At 37.3% G+C, this 23,576-nt stretch overlaps 1 protein-coding gene across 1 annotated transcript; it reads left to right on the forward strand.

Moving 5' to 3' along the window:
• The first annotated feature begins 22,703 nt into the window (after nt 1-22,703).
• On the forward strand, nt 22,704-23,342 carry LOC113200886 (mas-related G-protein coupled receptor member X1-like). The gene has a single exon (XM_026414478.2). It carries the CDS (start codon nt 22,704-22,706, stop codon nt 23,340-23,342), a length of 639 nt encoding a protein of 212 aa, XP_026270263.2.
• Nucleotides 23,343-23,576: the final 234 nt, after the last annotated feature.

Raw genomic sequence — 23,576 nt, forward strand, 5'->3', positions numbered from 1 at the left:
TTTCCTAGGTCCTACAATAGACATTCTTACCAAAACTCCAGAATTGTGATTTAGAAATCTTATTTTCTAAAGTTTTCTTTCTTTCTGCTTACAAGGGTTTGGAAACCACTGGATTAGAAAACTCACCTGTACTAAATGAAATAGACAAACCTCTGTATAAACTGGGATGGGTAAAATGAATCTGTGGGTAAAATAGACCCTGCAAAGTCACTCTCCTAATCACACCCTATTTTACAAGCCTGTGATGAAGGTAACTAATACAAATGAACAACACTTAATTTCAAAAATGATCTTGACTTCAAACCAATCATATGATTGGTATAAACTAAATGTAATATTAGCAAGATGGCTTCAGAATTTTGGCAAAATTTTTGAGATGTATATAGTTGACTACATTTTAGGAAATAGTAAGAGTATTATTAATAGTACATAGTTTGTGCATGTTACTATAGCAGATGATACAGACTGGGTTAGGCTGAAGAAATCAATAACACCAAAATATCAGTGACTTAAGGGAATGAAAGTTTATTTTTTGTTCATAGAAAGATAACAGCTTGTCTAGACACCTCTCCAGGGCTCCCCCCAAGTCTGCCATGTAGCAGTGTCACAGCTTCCATCTTGAGGCCTCACATCTCAATATCATTGCTAGGAGACTCTCACTGGAAATTAAGTGCTCAGATCCTGAGGCATCACTGACCATTGCCATTGATCATAGAGGTCACACAACACCTGGGCCAGAATTAGTCCTATAATCTGAAGAAACAGCAAGAGCCAAGGCAGTCTAACCCTGCTGTATGTTCACAATGAGATGCTAACTGTATACTGGGGTGACCATCTATGTCAACACAGTTGTTAAATAAAATGGGGAAGATATAAGAAGCTAGAAACAAAGAAGAAAAAATCATATATGGCACCACTACTAAAGGTTATTAAATATTTCCTTCAAGGCATTCACTATACAACTTCTTTGGAAAACATCAAGGCACAAAGAGTGTGGGGAATCACAACAGTTCACCTCATATAACAAGGAAGCAAGGACAGAGGAAAGGGGAAGAATCTGTGGGTAAAACAGACCCTGCAAAGGCACTCTCCTAGGCACCCATCTCTTCCAGCTAGCTCCCAAATCTTCAAGATTCCTCCATCTTCCAATAGCACTACCAGCCTGGAACCAAGCCTTCAACATTTGGGTCTTTGTGAGATGCTTCAGATCCAAACCAGAATTGCAATGATTCAGCCACATGTTCATATTCTCTCTCTCTCTCTCTCTCTCTCTCTCTCTCTCTCTCTCTCTCTCTCTCTCTCTCCATTTCTGCATTTAATTCCTTTACTAAATTCTCAAATTAAGAGTACAATCTAATTCATGAGGGTTGGAATTAACTTCTTCCAAAGTCTTGTTACTGCTCATGTTTTGACCTATTCCCGTGAATCATATTTCTTCTTAATGGATCTAGAACAGTGAGTCCTTTCTGGAAAGTCTTCCATTTAACATGCTCATATCCATTAAAGAAATCACTATGTATGGTTATCAAAGCTTTAACACATATTTTTCTTTAATAACAACAGTTGAAAGCAATCACTACTCTGTTGAACATGCACTGAAGAATTGATATTGTGTTGGGAGTTATGGAAACAACATTATCTCCTTGGACATCTCCATCAGAGCTCTTGGTGACCAGATACATTGTCAGTGTAGACAAATATTTTGAAAAGAGTCTTTTTCTTGGCAGGAGGTCTCAAGAGCGAGCTTAAAGTATTCTGAAAACCATGTTGCAAAGAGACCTGCTACAATCCAGGCTTTGTTGTTCCAGTTCTAGACCACAGGAAGAATAGATTTAGTAACATTAAAAAGAGCTCTCTTATTTTCAGAATGCTGACCACTATCACATTGGCTTCAACTTAGAACCACCAGCTGCATTAGCACCTAATGATAGAGCCAGTCTGTCCTTGGAAGATTTAAGTCACACATTGCCATTTCCTCTCTAGCTCTCAAAGTCCTAGGGCCATATTCTTCCAATACAAGGCTATTTTCTTTCTTTTTTTCAATTTTTAAATTTGTTTTAATTGGTTGTACATGACAGTAGAATGCATTTATGTACTTTAATATATCATACATAGGTGGGATATGATTTCTCATTCTTCTGAGAATACATGTTGCAGAATAACATTGGTCATGTAGTAGCATATATACATACTGTAATAATGTCTGTTTCATTCTACTATCATACCTATCCCCACAACCCCTCCATTTCCCTCCCATCACTTACCTCTACCTAATCTAAGGTAACACTCTTCTTCCCTAGTGTCCCCCTGAAATTGTTGTTAATTAGTATCCACATATTAGAGAAAACATTCAGCCTTTGGTTTTGCGGGATTGGCTTATTTTGCTTAGCATGATATTCTTCAGCTCCAACCAATTACTGGCAAATGCAAGAACTTTACTCTTCTTTAAAGCTGAGTGATATTCTATCGAGTAAATATACCATGTTTTCTTTATCTATTCATCTATTCAGGGACACCTAGGTTAGTTCCATAGTCTAGATATTGTGAATTGAGCTGCAATAAACATTGATGTGAATGCGTCACTATAGTATGCCAATATTAGGTCATTTGGATGTAAACCAAGGAGCAGGATAGCTGGGTTAAATGGTGGTTCCATTCCCAGTTTTCTGAAGAATCTCCATACTGCTTTCCATAGTGGTTGCACCAATTTGCAGTCCCACCAGCAATGTATGAATGTACCTTTTTCACGACATCCTCACCAAAATTTATTGTTGCCTGTATTCTTGATGATTGCCATTCTGACAGTAGTGAGATGAAATCTCAGAGTACTTTTATTTTGCATTTCTGTAATTGCTAGAGATGTTGATCTCTTTTTCATATACTTGTTGATCAATTATATTTCTTCTTCTGAGAAGTGTCTGTACAATTTCTTAGCCCATTTATATATTGGGTTATTTGGGTTTTTTTGGTGTTAAGTTTTTTGAGTTCTTTATATATCCTACAGATTAATGCTTTATTTGAGCTAACAAAAGAGGTGAAAGACCTCTACAATGAAAGCTACAGAACACTAAAGAAAAAAATTGAAGAAAACCTCAAAAGATGGAAAGATCCCCATGCTCCTGGATATGTCCAAATGGCCAGACTACCAAAATTGTTATACAGATTTAATACAATTCTTACAAAAATACCAATGAAATTCTTAATGGAGAAAAAAATAATCATGAAATTTATTTGGAAAAATAAGAGACCCAGAATAGCTAAAGCAATCCTAATCAAGAACAGTGAAGCAGGAGGCATCACAATACCAGACTTTAAACTAATCAACAGTTCTTTAGTAATAAAAACAGCATAGTATTGGCTTCAAAATAGACTTGTAGACCAATGGTATAGAATAGAATATATAAATATGGTTATGTCATACTAGACAAAGGTGCCAAAAACATACACTGTACCAAAGACAGCCTATTCAACCAATGGTACTGGCAAAATTGGAAATCCATATATAGCAAAATGAAGCTAAACCTCTATTTCTCACCCTCCATAAAAATCAACTCAAAGTGGATCAAAGACTTGGGCACTAGAACAGAGACCCTGTGCCTAATAGAAGAAAAACTAGGCCAAGAATATGACTTCCTAACAAGACATCTAAAGCACGAGAAGTAAAATCAAGAATTAATAAATAGGATAGATTCAAATTAAAAAGCTTTTTCTCAGCAAAGGAAACAAGAAAATGAGGAGAGAGCATAGAGATTAGAAGACTATTATTTCTACATTGAACTTCTGCTGTTTAGCAGAACCACCTTCACAAATTATCTTGAATGGATCTTCTGGATAACTTCTTGCACCTTCTTGTCAACACTTGGTGCCTCATTTTGCACTTACATGCTGTGGAGATGATTTCTTAAACATCATGGAAGAAAACATTGCTAGCCTCAGACTCTCTATCCACAGCTTCCTTCTTACTTTTCTTAACCCTCAGATCATTGAAGAGAGTTAGAGTCTTGACCAGGATTACACTTTAGCTTAAGATAATGTTGTGAAAGGAGTTATTTTTAATCAAGACGACAAAGCTTCCCCCATATCAGAAATCAGGCTGTTTTACATCCCAGCGTTCCCTGGAGTAGCACTTTGAGTTTTTCTTAAGAACTTTTTCTTTGGAGCTACCACGTGAATAAATGGAACAAGAGGCCCAGCTTTCAGCCCAGGGTGTCTTTCATCATCTTTCTCACTAAGCTTCGTCATTTCTCATGTTTCATTTAGAAGGAGAGATGTAAAATTCATCCTTTCACTTGAACATTTAGAATGCTTTTAGGGTTATTAGTTGAACTGATTTCAATAATATGGTGTTTCAGAAAAGAAGCAGGCCTCAGGAGAGGGGAGGAATGTAGAGTAGCCACTCCATGAAGCAGTCAGAACACACAGCCTTTGTCACTAAGTTCACTAACAAAGCATAATTCATTGACACACCAAAATAATAATAGCAACATCCAAGAACACAGCTCACAATTCACCATAACAGATACAATGAGAATGTGAAATCTAGAAATATAGTGAAAATTCCCAAAATGTGACACAGAGACATGAAGTCAACATGGGCTATTGGAAAAGTAATGTTGAAAGACTTCCTCAAAATGGGGTTGCCTCAAACCTTCAATTGGAAAAAAAAAAGCAAGAACAATGAGGAAGAGAACAAGATGGAAGAAATAAAGAAGAAAGGTGGAAAGATATATGGATCACCATAAAGAAAGATGCAACAACATGAGGTAAGTCTGAACTTATCTATTAATAATGCCTTGAATGTGAATGAATAACATCCAAATACAAAGGCACAGTATGACTTGTAGGATTTTAAATAACTAAAAAGTAGACTTTGGAGAATTCCCAAATACATAGAGAGTAAACCTTTTCCTAAACAATAAATGTGCAATGAGAAATTTACAAACATATCGAGAAAGAAAAAATGTGACCAAAACTTACCAAAACATGTGGCATGTATCAAAGGCATATCTAAGAAGAAAACATGCAAAACATTCATGCATCCAAAATAAAGAAATATTCCAACCACACAGTCCAATGTAATGCTTCAAGGAAATAGAAAAGGAATAAACTGAGTCCAATGTTAGAAGAATGAAAGAAATAATAAATGTTAGAGCATAAATAAAATGGAGTTGAGAAAGACAATACAAGAGATGAAACAGGACAAAGATTTGATTTTTAGAAGACAAGCACAAGCAACAGACTTTTAACTACACTAGCAAGAGAAAAGATGTCTCACATAAATTAAATCAGAGATGAAAGACAATACACTGTCTCAGATACCACATAAAAGTGAAGGAATATAAGAGGTGATTATGAACAAGTACACACCACAAAGAAGGTAACCTAAAAAATGAATGAATTCCTAGACATATACAGCTTACTAATGTCTAGTCATGAAGAAGTACAGGATCTGACCAAATCAATAATTAGTGAGGAGAATGAAGCATGGATAAAAATCTATGGTTGAAGAAAATCAAAGACTTGATGTTTTGCTGCTCAACCAATTGAATACTTAAAGAATTCAGCAATTTTACAGAAACTTTCCCAAAGAATAGAAGGGAAATAAATATATTCTATGTCTATTTACAATGCCAGGATTACCTTAATATTAAGGACATCACATGACAAGAAAACTAGGATAATATCCTTGGTGAACACAGAAACAGAATTCACCAACAATCTACCAGCAAACCCAATTCCATACATTCAAATATTAAGCACAGTAACAAGTGGAAATTATCCCAAGGATGCAAATAGCCTTAAACTTTCACAATTCAATAAATGTGTATCTACATCTTAACAAAATGAGAGGCAAAAATCATGTGGCATCTCCTTATATGCATAGAAATCATTTGACAAATTCAAATAATTTCATAATTTCATAATAAAACAAATTAGGTATAGAAGGGCAGAATTTCAACAAAATAAAGCCTACTCTATTCCATAGTTAAAAGTTGAAACCCCTTCTCTAAGATATGGAACAAGACAAGAATGCCCACTGCTTCCAAATTTTTTTTTATCAATATTTATGCACCAAATAATGGTGCTGCAATATTCATAAAAAAAAACTCTCCTCAAGTTCAAGAATTAAATAGACCACAACACAGTAATTATGGGTGACTTCAACACACCTCTCTCACCATTGGACAGATCCTCCAAACAAAAGTTGAATAAAGAAACTATAGAACTTAATAGCAGAATCAATAACCTAGACTTAACCGACATATATAGAATATATGAACCATCTTCAAGTGAATATACTTTTTTCTCAGCAGCACATGGATCCTTCAAAAATAGACCATATATTATGTCATAGGGCAACCCTTAGTAAATACAAAGGTGTGGAGATAATACCATGCATCTTATCTGATCATAATGGAATGAAACTGGAAATCAATGATAAAAGAAGGAAGGAAAAATCCTACATCACTTGGAAAATGAACAATATGTTACTGAATGATCAATGGGTTACAGAAGACATAAAGGAGGTAATCGAAAAATTCTTAGAGATAAATGAAAATACAGACACAACATATGGGAATCTATGGGACACAATAAAAGCAGTTTTAAGAGGGAAATTCATTACCTGGAGTTCATTCCTCAAAAAAAGAAAAAAACAACAACAAATAAATGAGCTCACACTTCATCTAAAAGCCCTAGAAAAGGAAGAGCAAAACAACAGCAAATTTGCAGAAGGCAAGAAATAATTAAAATCAGAGTGAAAATCAACAAAATTGAAACAAAAAAAAACTATGGAAAAAATTGACAAAACTAAAAGTTGGTTCTTCGAAAAATAAATAAAATCAACAGACCCTTAGCCATACCAACGAAGAGAAGAGAGAGAACTCAAATTACTAACATATGGGATGAAAAAGGCAATATCACAACAGATGCTACAGAAATACAGAAGATAATTACAAATTATTTTGAAACCCTATATTCCAATAAAATAGAAGATAGTGAAGACATCGATAAATTTCTTAAGTCATATGATTTGCCCAGATTGAGTCAGGAGGATACACACAATTTAAACAGACCGATATCAATGGAGGAAATAGAAGAAGCAATCAAAAGATTACCAACCAAGAAAAGCCCAGGACCAGATGGGTATACAGAAGAGTTTTACAAAACCTTTAAAGAAGAATTAATACCAATACTTCTCAAGTTATTTCAGGAAATAGAAAAAGAGGAGCTCTTCCAAATTCATTCTATAAGGCCAACATCCCTCTGATTCTGAAACCAGACAAAGACACATCAAAGAAAGAAAACTACAGACCAATATCTCTAATGAACCTAGATGCAAAAATTCTCAATAAAATTCTGGCGAATCAGGTACAAAAACATATCAAAAAAATTGTGCACCATAATCAAGTAAGATTCATCCTTGGGATGCAAGGCTTGTTCAATATATGGAAATCAATAAATGTTATTCACCATATCAATAGACTTAAAGATAAAAAACATATGATCATCTCGATAGATGCAGAAAAAGCATTCGACAAAATACAGCAATTCTTTATGTTCAAAACACTAGAAAAACTAGGGATAACAGGAACGTACATCAATATTGTAAAAGCTATCTATGCTAAGCCTCAGGTTAGCAACATTCTGAATGGAAAAAATTGAAGGCATTACCTCTAAAATCTGGAACAAGACAGAGATGCCCACTCTCACCACTTCTATTCAACATAGTTCTTGAAATACTGGCCAGAGCAATTAGACAGACAAAAGAAAATAAAGGCATAAAGATAGGAAAAGAAGAACTTAAATTATCACTATACCTAGCAGACCCAAAAGGGTCTACAAATAAACTATTAGAGCTAATAAATGAATTCAGCAAAGTGGCAGGATATAAAATCAACATGTATAAATCAAAGGCATTCTTGTACATCAGTGACAAATCTTCTGAAATGGAAATGAGGACAACCACCCCATTCACAATATCCTCAAAAAAATAAAATACTTGGGAATCAACCTAACAAAAGAGGTGAAAGATTTATACAATGAAAACTACAGAACCCTAAAGAGAGAAATAGAAGAAGATCTTAGAAGATAGAAAAATATACGCTGTTCATGGATAGGCAGAACTAACATCATCAAAATGGTGATATTACCAAAAGTTCTCTCTAGGTATAATGCAATGCCAATCAAAATTGCCGCAGTCTTGCTGGGCACAAAATCCCGAGCCACTCACATCCTTGTAGATTCAAACAGCAATTCTTTATTCCCAAACTCTCACCGGCACTCTACACGCACGTTCTGGGGAAAATACACTCCTCCACCGGGCTTTGCATCCCAAATACCCTCTGAATCCCACGAGAACTCAACAGGAACTCAAGGAGCAGGTGCATGAGGCAGTAGGATACACCCTATTCCCAGCAGGATCCACCTTAAACCCGAATCCACCCTAAACCCGGATCGCCCTAAACCCAGATCCGCCCTAAACCCGGATGCACCCTAAACCCGGATCCACCCTAATCCCTGAGCAAGGTCACCTTTCATGCAATGTCACTGTAAATGACCTGGGTCCAAGGCAAGCCCATTTCCACAATGGAGAGTCCTCCTTCTAAGCAACATTGGGTAGGCTGACAAGGAAATTGCAATGCATCATTCCTACTTGGCTATCGTTCTCAGCACAAAATCTCAAAGGCATTTCATGTACAAATAGATAAAGCAATCATGAAATTCATCTGGAAAAATAGAAGACCCAGAATAGCAAAAGCAATTCTAAACAGGAAGAGTGAAACAGGCGGTATAGCGATACCAGACTTCAAACTATACTACAGAGCAATAGTAACAAAAACAACATGGTACTGGTACCAAAATAGGCGGGTGGACCAATGATACAGAATAGAGGACACAGAGACCAATCCACAAAATTACAACTATCTTATATTTGACAAAGGTTCTAAAAGCATGTAATGGAGAAAGGATAGCATCTTCAACAAATGGTGCTGGGAAAACTGGAAATCCATATGCAACAAAATGAATCTGAATCCCTTTCTCTCACCATGCACAAAGGTTAACTCAAAATGGATCAAGGAGCTGATATCAAAACAGAGAGTCTGCATCTGATAGAAGAAAAAGATGGCTCTAATCTACATATTGTGGGGTCAGGCTCCAAATTCCTTAATAGGATATCCATAGCACAAGAGTTAAAAACAAGAATCAACAAATGGGACTTACTCAAACTAAAAAGTTTTTTCTCAGCAAGAGAAACAATAAGAGAGGTAAATAGGGAGCCTACATCCTGGGAACAAATATTTACTCCTCACACTTCAGATAGAGTCCTATTATCCAGAGTATACAAAGAACTCAAAAAATTAAGCAATAACAAAACAAAGAACCCAATCAACAAATGGGCCAAGAACCTGAACAGACACTTCTCAGAGGAGGACATACAATCAATCAACAAGTACAAAAAAAAAATGCTCACCATCTCTAGCAGTCAGAGAAATGCAAATTAAAACCACCATAAGATACCATCTCACTCCAATAAGAGTGGCAACCATTATGAAGTCAAACAACAACAAGTGCTGGCGAGGATGTGGGGAAAAGGGTACACTTGTACATTGCTGGTGGGACTGCAAATTGGTGCAGCCAATTTGGAAAGCAGTATGGAGATTCCTCAGAAAGCTGGGAATGGAACTACCATTTGACCCAGCTATTCCCCTTCTCAGACTATTCCCCAAACACCTTAAAAGAGTGTACTATAGGGATACAGCTACATCGGTGTTCATAGCAGCACAATTCACAATAGCTAGACTGTGGAACCAAACTAGATGCCCTTCAATAGATGAATAGATAAGAAAATGTGGCATTTATACACAATGGAGTATTACTCAGCACTAAAAAGTGACAAAATCATGTCATTTGCAGTGAAATGGATGGCATTAGAGCAGATTATGCTAAGTGAAGCTAGCCAATCCCTAAAAACAAGTGCCAAATGTCTTATTTAATATAAGGAGGGCAACTAAGAACAGAGCAGGGAGGAAGAGCATGAGAAGAAGATTACCATTAAACAGGGATGAGAGGTGGGAGGGAAAGGGAGAGTGGAGGGAAAGGGAGAGTGAAGGGAAATTGCATGGAAATAAAAGGAGAACCTCATTGTTATACAAAATTACATATAAGAGGAAGTGAGAGGAAAGGAAAAAACAAGAGAGAGAAATGAATTACAGTAGATGGGGTAGAGAGAGAAGATGGGAGGGGAGGGAAGGAGAGGGGAGGTGGAATAGTAGAGGATAGGAAAGGCAGCAGAATACAACAGACACTAGTATGGCAGTATGTAAAAACATGGATGTGTAACTGATGTGATTCTGCAATCTGTATATGGGGTAAAAATGGGAGTTCATAATCCACTTGAATCCAATGTATGAAATAAGATATGTCAAGAGCTTTGTAATGTTTTGAACAACTAATAATAATAATAAATGAAACATAATTAAAAAAGGAAAAAAAGAAACCGGTGTCACTGTTTTCTGATGACAGGATCATATACAGCAAAAACTCTAAAAATCACATTATAAATATAATAGAACAGATAAATAATTCAGTAAAGTTGCAGATACAAAATTCTACACAAAATGAGTAATGTTTACCAACTCTAATAATAATTTCTGAAAAAATAAATGAAGACTAATTGTATTTCTCAAAGACACAAAAAAACAGTAATAAAATACGTATTAGTAAATTCAGTTGAGGAGGAAGAAAACCTGCATAATAAAACATTTTTGAAAGAAATTGCAGGAGAGATAAATAAATCGAATGACATTCCATGTTCTTGTGATGGAACACTAAATACTGTTAAAATGTCTACATGGCAACAAAGGATCTACAGATTTAATGCTATCATTAAATATGCTATTTAATTTTCTTACTTCCCTGATAAGACTTTACACTTTAGTTGCCTTGCTGCCCATATAGACTTCTACTTTATGTTTAAATATACTATTTAAGTTTCCACATCATTTTCACAGAAAAATCAAAAATCTATAATTAATATGTAAACATACCAAAAATGTTTTATATCACTAAATCAATGATGAACCAAAGAACATAGCTGGAGCCCCCATCATCTCTTATTTCAGGCTACATTGCAGGGACAGAGCAAATAAAATGTGATCACACTGCCATCAAAATAAACACATAGGCTCCTGGAACAGAAGAGTGCTCAGAAATTAGCCCCAAATATTCAGTCTAGTGGTATTCAACAAAAACACCATGAATAAATAACAGGAAAAAATAATCTCCTTAACTAATGCTGCTGAGAAAATTCTATATCCATATGCAAAAAAAATAATTAAGTCGTGTCCATACTTCAAATCACATACAGAAATATTAGCTCATAAGTGATTAGAGATTACAATGGAAAACCTGATATTTTAAAACCACTGCAACAGAATGGGTACACATTGGCATGGGCAATCACTTCCTAAATTTGACCAAAAAGTGCAGGGAACTAAATAAAAATTAATGAATGAGATTCTATCAAAACTTAAAGCTTTTACATAGCAAAAGAAACATTAAAGAGACAATGTAAACTGGGAGAAAACATCCCTAAGTTCTACATTTGATAAGTTCTACCGTGGTCAAAGAACCTCAGTTTTGTACTACAATTTGGAAGTCTTTCTCACTCCAAACTAAAAGGAATTTTCTTTGGTTTAAGAAGTTCTGATTGTATTTTCATCAGTTATTTTTAGGTATTTAGTAATTTGGATTTATCACATCATATGAAATTGTTTATTTTATTTTACATGGCCCCTTATTTTTCTCAATTCCATTCATTTAATAGTTCATGTTTTACTCACTGCTTGGACATGCAACCTCTATAATATACTAAATTCCCACATGCATCATAAATTCAATTTCTCCGACATTTTTAATATTCAGGTTCTCTAATGCAAGTTTATATTGATTCAGGCCTTATACCATGTTTTAATCATCTCTATTATTCTTTTCTTTCAGAATATGTCATTGTGTTATATTTTCTCTGATTTTTAATTGCCTTCCTTAGATAGAACAAACTAATGATTGTTTATATCATCACATGGCATGCCACCACCTGTTTAAACTGTCTCTTGGCTGAGGTAATGTTTGAGACCTGTAGTGTCCAGGAGGTCCAAGCCATCCCTGCAAGTTGCTTTCAGCCTTGTCCCACTTGACCATCAGGAAACTCTCCCTCTGAAACCATGTTATCAAGATCAACAGTAATTCATATAGTTAAATCAGAGGTCAGTTTATCTATATCTCATCTGCTGACACTACCTACTGACCAAACACCCCAAGCTTGGGTTCTGAAATACAGCCTCCATGGTTTTCCCATTCCTTTTGTTGTTGTTGTTGTTAAATTGCTTATTCTAATTTGTTATATATATGACAGCAGAATGCAATTGATTTCATATTACACATATAGAGCACAATTTTTCAAGTCCCTGGTTGTACACAAAATATTTTTACACAATTCTTGTCTTCACATATGTACTTGGGGTAATGATGTCTAACTTATTCCACCATTTTTCCTACCACCATGGCCCTTCTCATCTTCACCCTCCACTTTGCCCGATCTAAATTTCCTCAATTCCTCCCATGCCTCCCCACTAATATGATGTGTCAGCACCCTCATATCAACAACAACAAAAAAAAAACATTTACCCTTTGGTTTGGAGGATTAGTTTATTTCTCCAACTCCATCCATTCACCTGCAAATGCCATGATTTTATTCTATTTAATGCTGAATGATATTCCATTGTGCACCAATGGTACCGAATAGAAGACACAGAGACAGGCCCACATAATTTCAGCTATCTCATATAAGACAAAGGTGCCAAAAAAACTTATCTTGGAGAAAAGATATCCTCTTCAACAAATGTTGCTTGGAAAACTGGGAATCCATATGTAAAAAAGTGGAATTAAACTTCTATTGCTTACCATGCACTAAACTCAACTCAAAGTAGATCAAGGACCTAGGAATTAAACCAGACATGTTGCTTCTAATAGAAGAAAAATAGGCCCAAATCTCCAGCATGTCTGATTAGGCCCCTAATTCCTTACTAAGACTCCTATAGCACAAGAACTAAAACCAAGAATCAATGATGACATGGATTCAAAATAAAGCTTCTTCTCAGCAGAAGAAACAATTAGTCAGGTGAAGAGAGCCGACAGAATGGTAGCAAATTTTTACCACAAGCACATCAGATAAAGCACTAATCTCTAGGACATATAAAGCACTCAAAAACCTTAACACCAAAAAAAAAAAAACAGATAAACCAATCAATAAATGGGCCAAGGAACTGAACAGACACTTCTCAGAATAAGATATACAATCAATCAACAAACATATGAAAAAAATGTTCAGCATCTCTAGCAATTAGAGAAACACAAATCAAAACTACTCTAAGATTTCATCTCACTCCAGTCAGAATGGCAGCTATCAAGAATAAAAACAACAATAAGTGCTGGTGATAATTTAGGGGAAAGGCACACTCATACATTTCTGGTGGGACTGAAAATTGGTGCAGCCAATCTGCAAAACAGTATGGAGATTTCATGGAAAACTTGGAACAAAACCACCATTTGACCCAGCTATCCCACTCCTTGGTTTACACCCAAAGGACTTAAAAACAGCTTACTACAGGGACACAGCCACATCAATGTTTATAGTAGCAAAATTCGAAATAGCTAAATTTTGGAAACAACCCAGAATGAATAGGGAAACATTGGTATATATACAGGATGGTTTTCCCATTTCTAAAACAGCTGCTCATTTTTGTTTTTTATCCACTAATCTGACATTAAATTTCTACTGGATTCCCATATGCATTTCTGCTTAATTCTGAGACTTTTGTGAACTCACTAGTTCTATGCATTGACTGCTGGATACAATGCTTCCTCCATTTTTCTAATAAAGACCCCCTTGAGACTCTTCCCTTTTCAATCACTATTTGTTTTCTCAAGGAATGCTTCAGCCCTTTGACGGGAATCTCCTAAGTGTCTACCATCCTAATTTAGGACACATTGAGACTGATTCCTCAAATAATGTTTAGGACTCAATGAGTGTGTATTAGTTTGCTATGGCTGTAATAACAAAGGACTATAGACTGGGTAGATTAAGCAGAAATTTCTTTTCTCACAATTTGGGAAGTTAGAATACTAAGATTTTGATGCTGAAATGTCCATATTTTTTTCTGATAATTTCCCCCTGTCCTTGTAGACATCATCTTCTCCTTTGTATACTTTCATATTGTCTTCCCTCTGTGTGTATCTGCCCTAATCTCCATGTCCTTTAAGAATACCAGTAATGTTGAATTAGGAAACACCCTAATTATCTCATTTTAACTTCATCTTCTCTATAAAGATCCCCATCTTCAAAAAGCATCATATTCTGCAATAGTGAAAATAAGGTCTTCAGAACAGCAATTGGTGGAGGAAAACAATTGAGCCCATAAAGAGATGCCTGCTAAATATTTGCTAACTAAATCCTCTGAAAATTTATTCTGAATATTGCAAACAGGTTCTAGTTAAAATGTCATGTACAAAGTGACTATCAGCTAGCTTTCACTGGTACATGAGAAGAAGGAGGGAAGTTGTAGGAGAAGAATTAAATTTATAATATCTATGCCAAATGAGGAAAACAACAATTTCATTAAGTGGAGGCAAGAGGAATGATGTTGGATGTATGCCAAACTCTTTATTTTGGGAAGTCAATTGATTCAATTGATGATATGGATAAATTAAAAATAGATGTTTATTTTTATCATTCAGAGCTGATAATGAGAATAGAAAGAAGCATGGAAAGTTGAATATGTGAAGGCCAATGGAGAATAGGATTCAGGTATACTCACTTTACATGATACTACTTAGTGTTTGGGAAAGAAATCAAACATTCTGTAGTAAAAAAAAAAAAGACACTAAAAACGTGGAGATGAGCCATGGTGATACTTGAAGACGTATTCATATATATTTTATTCCTTAGGTACAAAGACCCACATTGCAAGATTACATTGCAAACATTAACAAATTAATCAATATGAACTCATTGAGATCAATTCCACTAGGATTATAGTGACTATTTAAGGATCCATAACAACAAGGACTTGCAGGAAATTGAGCTGGTTTGGATGGGAGAGCCTGAGTGAGTGGAAATGGAAGAGCAATCAAGACTGTCTGGTAATGGCCCACACCTGGAATGGCTCTGGATTCTGACTTGCCCCCAGTACTGTACAGGAAATAGCAGGGCTGTTAAACAAGTTCATTGCTTTTTGGTCACCATCTTTCATGCCAATTCTTCTAGGCATTTCCCAGGTAAAGAATGAAATAGGGTCCTCTGACCTCACTCAGTTCTATAAAGGCTATCCCCCTTCATCCTGAGTAAATACTCCACTCTGGGCAGAAAAATGCACAAAACGAAAGGCAATATCCCAGCTTTTTATTTCCCTTTTTGAATTATGATTTTTTTCAAAGTACAAACCCCCTTTTTCTACTTTGTGGTGTTATATGTAGTTTCCTTCATGAAAAGACAAGATACAGGAATCTTTTTCATGGCTTTGCTGACTATTGAGTGTCAGAATGGGAATTACCAGAACTTTCTCCCTTCTGATCCATCTCCCCATAAGCTCTCCTGTATTCACCTTTTGAAACCTACTTTCCTACGGCAATTTATATATGAATTTAAGGAACAAGGTGACAGATAGGCATTTCATTCAGACACATGTTGTTATGAACTTGATTTCACTGATTTACTTGCTTTTCAAAATGATTACACATTAAGTATTTGAAAGATCTAAAAGAGAAAACAGATTAATCAATCTGAACTCATTGAGATCAATTCCATGAACAGATCATGCATAAAATTGGGAAGGAGTAAGAGAATTTTACAATTCACAGTAAAGCATCCTAAGCAATAGTGCCACATCATTTATATTCTGGGCTTGAAGTGACAAGGGAAGAAGCATGTGCCAATGAAAGCAGCTATAACTACAGCTTCAGAAGCAGGAGATGATGACCAGACAGGAGAAGAACCCCTGCCATGGTCACCCCAGGATCTGTGGGAACATGCACTACTTATTCACTAGACAATATGTTTGGCTGCTCTAACAGACACCAATTTTCATAGTGTCTAAGACCTGAGCTAGAGGCTCCAACACAATCAGACATAGAATTCCTTCCAAATTGCTACTCTACAATCAAAGAAAAGTTACCCTTATCCTGCTTGTCCTGCAAGGTTTTTGGACATATCATGGCGCCTCCAGGAGGAATGGGAAAAAAGGAGAAATTATCTCCTATTAATACCATGACTCAGGATTTGGTTACATTGCTTCTGCTCACATCCTGTTCATCAGTACCTAGTAACATGGGGTTATAAACACCATGAAAAACTGAAAAATATGGTCTTTTACTGATTTAATCCTCTTAATATATTATATGACAGAGGTGAGAGAAAATTAGCCATTTCTACAATCCCCCATGACTCTCACATTCAGCACTCACATGAAAATACTTTCAATATTTCTCAAAAATAATGATTAATGTAAGAGAGTACAGTGAGAAAGTCATAGAAAGTGCTCCAAGAGCTGGGTGCTGTGGCGCACACATGTAATCCCAGATGCTTCAGAGGCTGAAACAGGAGGATCGGGAGTTCAAGGCCAGCCTGAGCAATTGAGTGAGGCCCTAAGCAACTCATGAGTCCTTGTCTCTAAGTAAAACACAAAAAAAGAAAAAGGACCAGAGATGTGTCTCAGTTGTTAAGTGTCCCTGAGTTCAGATACCAAAAGTCTGGGTTGGGGGAGGGGGTGGAGGTGGCTAAAGAGATGTGAGGCTGGTATTGAAGTGACTCTTGGTGTAATTTAAGAAAATTCTGTTGTCTGTTAAAGCCTCAGTTTCTTCAAGGAATAAGTGAAGATATTACAATTGATGGCCAGTAAGGAACACTGGATTCATTAGTGAAAACAAACAAGCATGACCTATGCCTTATTGAGCTTCTAATTTTAAGGAATAAAACATATCACACCCTAAGGACAGACAGCTGGGTGAACTGTAAGTCCCCTGAGTGCAAATAACAAAGTTTCTGGTTTTCCTCCCACAACTTTTTCTGGCCACTCAGGGATGCGAAGCTCCTTTCTCTGAAAGAGCACATGGTGGAGGCCATCCGTTCAGTCCTGGATGCATCTACATCTTCAGGAGATATGCATTCTCTGTCCACTCAGAAGCCTCATTTCCCCTGTGAGTGCTCTTAATTCTGAAGTCCTAGCTCCCTTTCTGAGACAACAAAGGACACCTGGAATATCTAATCCTAACTGACTTCCATCCACCTTTCTTTTGTTCCTTACTTGAGTGGATTCTCTTCCTCTCTCTTTGTGGAATGCACTTATGCTAGATTTCATTTTCATCCACAATTTGACTGTGATATTGTATATAAGGTGGGAATGACACCTCTGCTTTTCCTGCTTCCTGTGGGACAGCACACAGAGTGTGAGTCACAAGGACTGGCCTGGGAACCTACCATGAGACAGCACTGCTGGGTAAAAATTCACAGTGACAAAGGCTAATAACTTATCCTGTTTGTACTAAAATTCCATTCTCTATAAAATGGGAAACTACTAATTCTTGCATGACAGGTTTCTCAGAGGATTTAAGGATGAAATGCCAGGTAAATTCTCAAGCCCATGCTGTTTGTCTTTCCTCAGGTAGGAGCATGACATATGCTCCAGTTGAAATTTGCATGAGCAATTCTCCTTCCATTCAAGACCTGAACTTCATCTACAACTCCTCATAGATGCTTCACAAAAACATTTGATCTCTAAAGCAACTGTGCTAAGAATCATCTGGGAGAAAAACTGAAGTATGTTTCTATTGGACACACCCCAGAGCAACACTTAATAGTCCTCCACAGATATTCCAACACTTAAGTCTCTCTTCAGTGACACTCAGACCCCACCATTGCTTATTTGTATCTCCTTGGGGCTGCTACACAGTTCAGTTCAAGTACAAATCCTACTCCCATAGAGGATGAAAATGCTTTTAAGTGCTTAATAAAACCATTCTGAAGCCTCACTTGAAATGCATTCAGTGGTCAATTTAATTTCTGTGAGCCCACACAAGAAATGCTAAACACACCCGGATCTTTCCACAGAAAGTCTGATAATATGAAGTTTGTTCATTTAATTTTTATGTATTTTCTGATACTTTTTATTGTGTTTTCATTGAGTCACAATCTTCACTATGCTTAGGATCCTCATTCATTCATGCATTCATTGCATTACAATGAATACAAAAGATACTTCACATAGAACTCGATGCTGGAAATACAAACACTGCTTCTGTCTTCACTGAGACTGATGGATTGAGTCATTTCAAGTTCACCTCACACCTGTTCTAGAGGAACCCACATTCCCTTATGGGCCCTAAATCAAGGTCTTCTTCTCTTCCTAGGATGGAATATCTTCTTTTCATGGTGGTATCATGACCACCTCTATGCCTTCCTGAATTCCTGCTCCTGAGACAAAATTTCTGAATGCTGCTCACACTGAGTGGTGCTTGGGGCCTTCACTCAAGCATGCTGAGTGGGGATGTTGGGAATAGACTCTCCCATGTAATGGGGCATGTAATTCTCAGTAATTCTCTACATTCATTTTGTCTCAAGATTCATTATGTGAAGTCTTAGAGTATCTCTCCTGCCACACTCTGACATCAAAGCAAAATGGAACTCCTAAAAACATTTTAGGAGAACCTCCAGGTACTTAGGCCACAGGCATTGTAGCCTTCCATACTCCCACTACCTTCACTTCCCTCCTGCCAGCTCATCTCAGCAACCAGAAGTCCAAATACATAGGGATGCAGAACCTCAGTGCTGGATGGGAAACAGCACTTCACACAGAGTCAGGTATTCTCAAGTTGATCAGTGAACACCAGGGGCCACATGCCCATTCAGGACAACTCAAGCAGGTAATGAAGTTAAAGAATTGCAATGCTCTGATCTTAATGCCACATGAAGTATGGAGTCTGTGTTCAGAATGTGCAGTGTTTGGTAGGGACTGCATATAACTGCCATACAGATGAGGAAAGACAAGTTCATATCTCTATACCATAAGTATAATCATAATGCACATAGTGTCTCTGTTAGAGTATGTCAGATATCTGGAAGTTCCAGAAGCTATTGTGATGCTCTTTCTGTATGTTATTATAATATATACTGAACACAAATATTGTCAACACACCAATGCTAGCCCTAAAAATATGAAAGAATTGGTCCCATTGTCTGGAAGCTTACTACAAAGTATGGAAGATAAAATATCCTTACATGCACATAAAATATAGGCAAAACTGGCTATATCATTCCCAGCAACAGGATAAGATGGGGAAGAAAGAGGGAGAAGATCTCATTAGCTTGTGTGTATACAGAGATGAGTAAATTTGGGACTCTATCAAGACAGAGATGAAGGATGGAATAAAAACTGTCAGGACACATAAATTTATCCCTCACCATTCCTTGTATCTTCCTACAATCTGGAGTTTTCTCAATCTGATATCATTGAATGCATTCCCATTTTTATCTCCATTGAAATAATTTTTCCTATTTATATGTTATTTCTCTTGAATCAATTTTATGGTACCATCACCGATATTAATCAAAACTGCCTTGAAATTTGAATGCTATTTTAAAAGGGAAAAGCTTCTATCTTCTTTGGAGTGAAAGTGTGGCTCTAAATGAACTACTACTCACCTTCACAGGATATGTGATAGAGCTGTGTGTAAGCTCCAGAGTATCCGACTCAGGAAATTCTTCGATAGTGCTTCTATCCAACCCTGGGAGGGTCCCATTATCCTGTGGTCCTAAAGGACCCATATCAGAATGGATACCTCTGAGAAAATAAAGAAGGAAATGCAGGCTGTGCTCCTTTTATTAATCCTATGAACCAGGAGTTGATTACATCACTCTCCTCACTGCCTTTGGTCAGGGCCTAGTCATGTGGTGATATCAGCATTAAAAGAGGAAGGTAAATGGAATATTGAGACCTAAAACCCAGAGAATCACTGTTACAGAAGATAAAAATTGTACTGTGGGACTGTAGAAGTTGTGACAGGTTCTGATGGTGTCTCAGGATTCTGTGGTCTATGAAGATTAAGGCAACATGAGGCATAGACGGGTAGTAAATCATCAGGTAGGGCTCCAGCAGACCAGAGGCTGGAATTGGATCTCTTCTTAAAGATATGATTCTGGAACATTGCTTCATTTGAGCCTCATTTTCTTTTTGTTTTAGGTGAGGATATTATAATAGATGATCTACAAAGAACACATGGTATGAAATATGATATGTCAAGAGCTTTGTAATGTTTTGAACAACTAACAATAAAAAAAGAACACATGGTAAATATTGGCATAGAGTAGTACATAAAGCAAATAAGACATGAGGTCTTTATTGGGCTCCATGATTGATAATGAAGACCAAAACACTGTACCCTAAAGAGAAATGTGGAAACTGCATTCAGTCAGGCCACCAGCACTTCCATTTTTTGTCTTGTTTCCTGTGAAAATCAACAATGCTAAGGAAACTTATATATTCAAGAAAACTCATTATAGATGTGTTCACTTCAGGATGCCTCTCTGCAGGCCCAGAGGAGAATGTGCCCTCTATCCCCTTGGTGGCCTCCTGCCCCTGGGTGTCCTCTAGATTCTGAAGTCATAGCTGACCTTGTGAGACAGCAAAGGGCTTGGGAATTCTCATATCTGTCCCTGATTTCTACCCACTTCCCTTTTGTGCCCTATTTGATGGGCTTTACTTCCTCTCTGTTTCTGGACTGTGCTTAGGCTAGATTTCATTTTATTTGCAATTTGAGGGCCATCTGAAATTAACTTGGGATTTACTCCTCTGGTTTTCTCTCATGCACATATAATTAACTCAGTGTCATGGTGGGTTCAAAAGCTATAGAACCTGAGGTGCTGGAATCCACACTGTGTGATACCAGGTTTAATCATTCATCCTTCTTGTGCTTCAATTCCATCCTCTATAAAACTGGGACAGATGGAAATTCTTACCTTATTAGTTTTTGAGAGGATTCAAAGAGAAATTATGTGGTGCACTCTAAATTAACTCCTGTTAATCATTAAGATATGAGTGGGTCCCTTTACCTGTTTGAAATGTGCTTGAAAAACACATTTTTATTGGTTGTTCAAAACATTACAATGATTTTTTTTACACCTCAAGTTAAAATCTTTCTTTACACCTCAAGCCATGCCCTCTTTCAATTTCATGTCATATACTCTTCTCACACAAAATCTTTCATCAAGAAGAAAATCTTAATGAGGATTTCCTGGGAGGGAATGGAGTAAGTTTATATTTTACACACCACTATAATCCTCCATAGTTATTCTCCTATTTCAAATACCTCTTTTCATTGGCACTCACACCTCACCTGTATTCACACCTTCCTGTTCTATACTGTTGAGAAATTCAGCTGAGATACAAATCTGACACCACCACCCCACCCCGCACTATGCACCAAAGGCCTCTAGATGTTAAACAAAGACACCATGAATTCACACTCCAAAGGCTCATCAGTAGTCAACATCAGTTATTTCGTCACACAGAAGTAATTCTAACTACACCAAATACTGCTCACATTAAGGATGATGATGAATGACATTTTCTTCATCTCATTATGTGTGTGTGTTTAGGTCTTTCCCTGGATTTTCACTTTTATTTTCCATTTAACCCACATCATCCTGCACTGTCAGGATTCTAGTTCATCTATTCTTTCCTTAAATAAATATTGAGGGCATGTGGGCCACACATAGGGTTCAGCACTGGGAATTAAGTGAACCTGTCTTCAATGCCTAACACACTGAGCTCTTTCTATGACCAGCCATTCTCAGTCCTGCTTTAGCAGAAGGTCACATTTCCCACATGGCCATAGAGCCAAGTCTTCTTTCTCCTCCTTGAAGGAAATCATCTCTGTGATGGAGACATTATACTCACCTCTGTGTCTGCCTCAATTCCTACACCTGAGAGAAATGTGTCCCAGGACAGAGTAGTTCTGGTCCCACTCTGAGAGGAAGTGTTAATATTCTAGTACATTTCCTTGTCATTTGGGATCAGGTCAGAGAGTTCAGGCTGTTAGACAATGACTACAGAATTCAAATCCATATTTCAGGCATCTCTAGCTCTTGATAAGTTGCCTCACCTATGCAATCCCCTGGTTTCCTGTTCTTTAAAAGAGATACAGTAATCTCCTCATTGTAGGGTGGTCCTGATAATCTGAGCTGTTGCTGCAAGCACTCAAGTCTCCTTTGTGTTCCTAGGGGCACCACTGAAGTGATTAGGAGCCTGGATCCAACCATCACAGCCTGGAGCACAGAAGCCACACCAAACAATAGAAGTTATGAAAGCCTTCCTCCAATTTGTGATGGGAATAATCTGATTACTACAGTGTTGATCTGCATTATTTTTCCACTTGGGCTGTCAGGAAATGCATCTGTGATCTGGTTCTTGAGTTTTCAAATGCACAGAAATCCCTTTTACACATACATCCTAAATCTGGCTGTTGCTGACTTCCTCTTTCTCTGCTTGCATACCACTTTTTTACATTTAGCAGTCATCAGAGTATTCCATCACTACACCACTCTGTTTGGCATCCTAAGAACCGTGACAATATTTTTCTACATTGCAGACATGAACATGATCGCTGCTATTAGCACTGAGCGTTGCCTGTCAGTCCTCTGTCCTATTTGGTACCACTGTCATCGCCCAAGGCACACATCAGCTGTCATATGTGTCCTGCTCTGGACCCTGTCCATGATTCTGAGCATCCTAGAAGCAGTTGTTTGTATATATTTTGATATAACTGTACGTCATCTTTGTAAAAATGTTCAACTTACTTTAGCTGCATGGCTGGTTCTTTTATTTGTGGTTCTATCAGGGTCCAGCCTGGCCCTGCTGGGTAGGATGTTCTGTGGATCCCAGAAGAAGCCTCTGACCAGGCTGTATGTTACCATCCTGCTCACAGTGTTGGTTTTCCTCCTCTGTGGTCTGCCCTTCGGTGTCTCTGTGTTCCTGTTATGGTGGATGAAGATTGACTTCCAGGCACTTTTTTGCCTTTGTCTGGTTTCAACTGTTTTGTCCTATGTTAACAGCTCTGCCAACCCCATCATTTACTTCTTCGTTGGCTCCTTTAGGCAGGGGTTGTGGGGGCAGAACCTGAAGCTAGTACTTGAGCGGGCTCTGCAGGACACTCCTGGGAAGGATGAAAGTGGAGGCAACCTTCCTCAGGGAACCCTGGAGATGTCAAGCAGCAGAGTGGAGCAGGGATGAAGACCTTCTGCTCTGGTCCATCAGATGTGCCTTCAAGAGCCAACGATGCCCAGCCACAATTGACACATATCTGCTCTCCTCTCAGCCTTTTGCCCCTGAAATACTTGCATGTCATCCAATGGGTTTATGTTAACCTCTGTTTTCTTCTTTCTATATGGAAACCAATCTTACATAAGAATGTCACAATTCATTTTTGATATTTTCAATAAATATCATATCTCATCATATCTTCAT

The sequence above is a fragment of the Urocitellus parryii genome, chromosome 4 (genome assembly GCF_045843805.1).
Source record: "Urocitellus parryii isolate mUroPar1 chromosome 4, mUroPar1.hap1, whole genome shotgun sequence".
NCBI lineage: Eukaryota > Metazoa > Chordata > Mammalia > Rodentia > Sciuridae > Urocitellus > Urocitellus parryii.

Excerpts from the sequence above, each read along its gene's own strand:
- LOC113200886 (XM_026414478.2), top strand. The coding sequence starts at position 22,704 with ATGAACATGATCGCTGCTATTAGCACTGAGCGTTGCCTGTCAGTCCTC.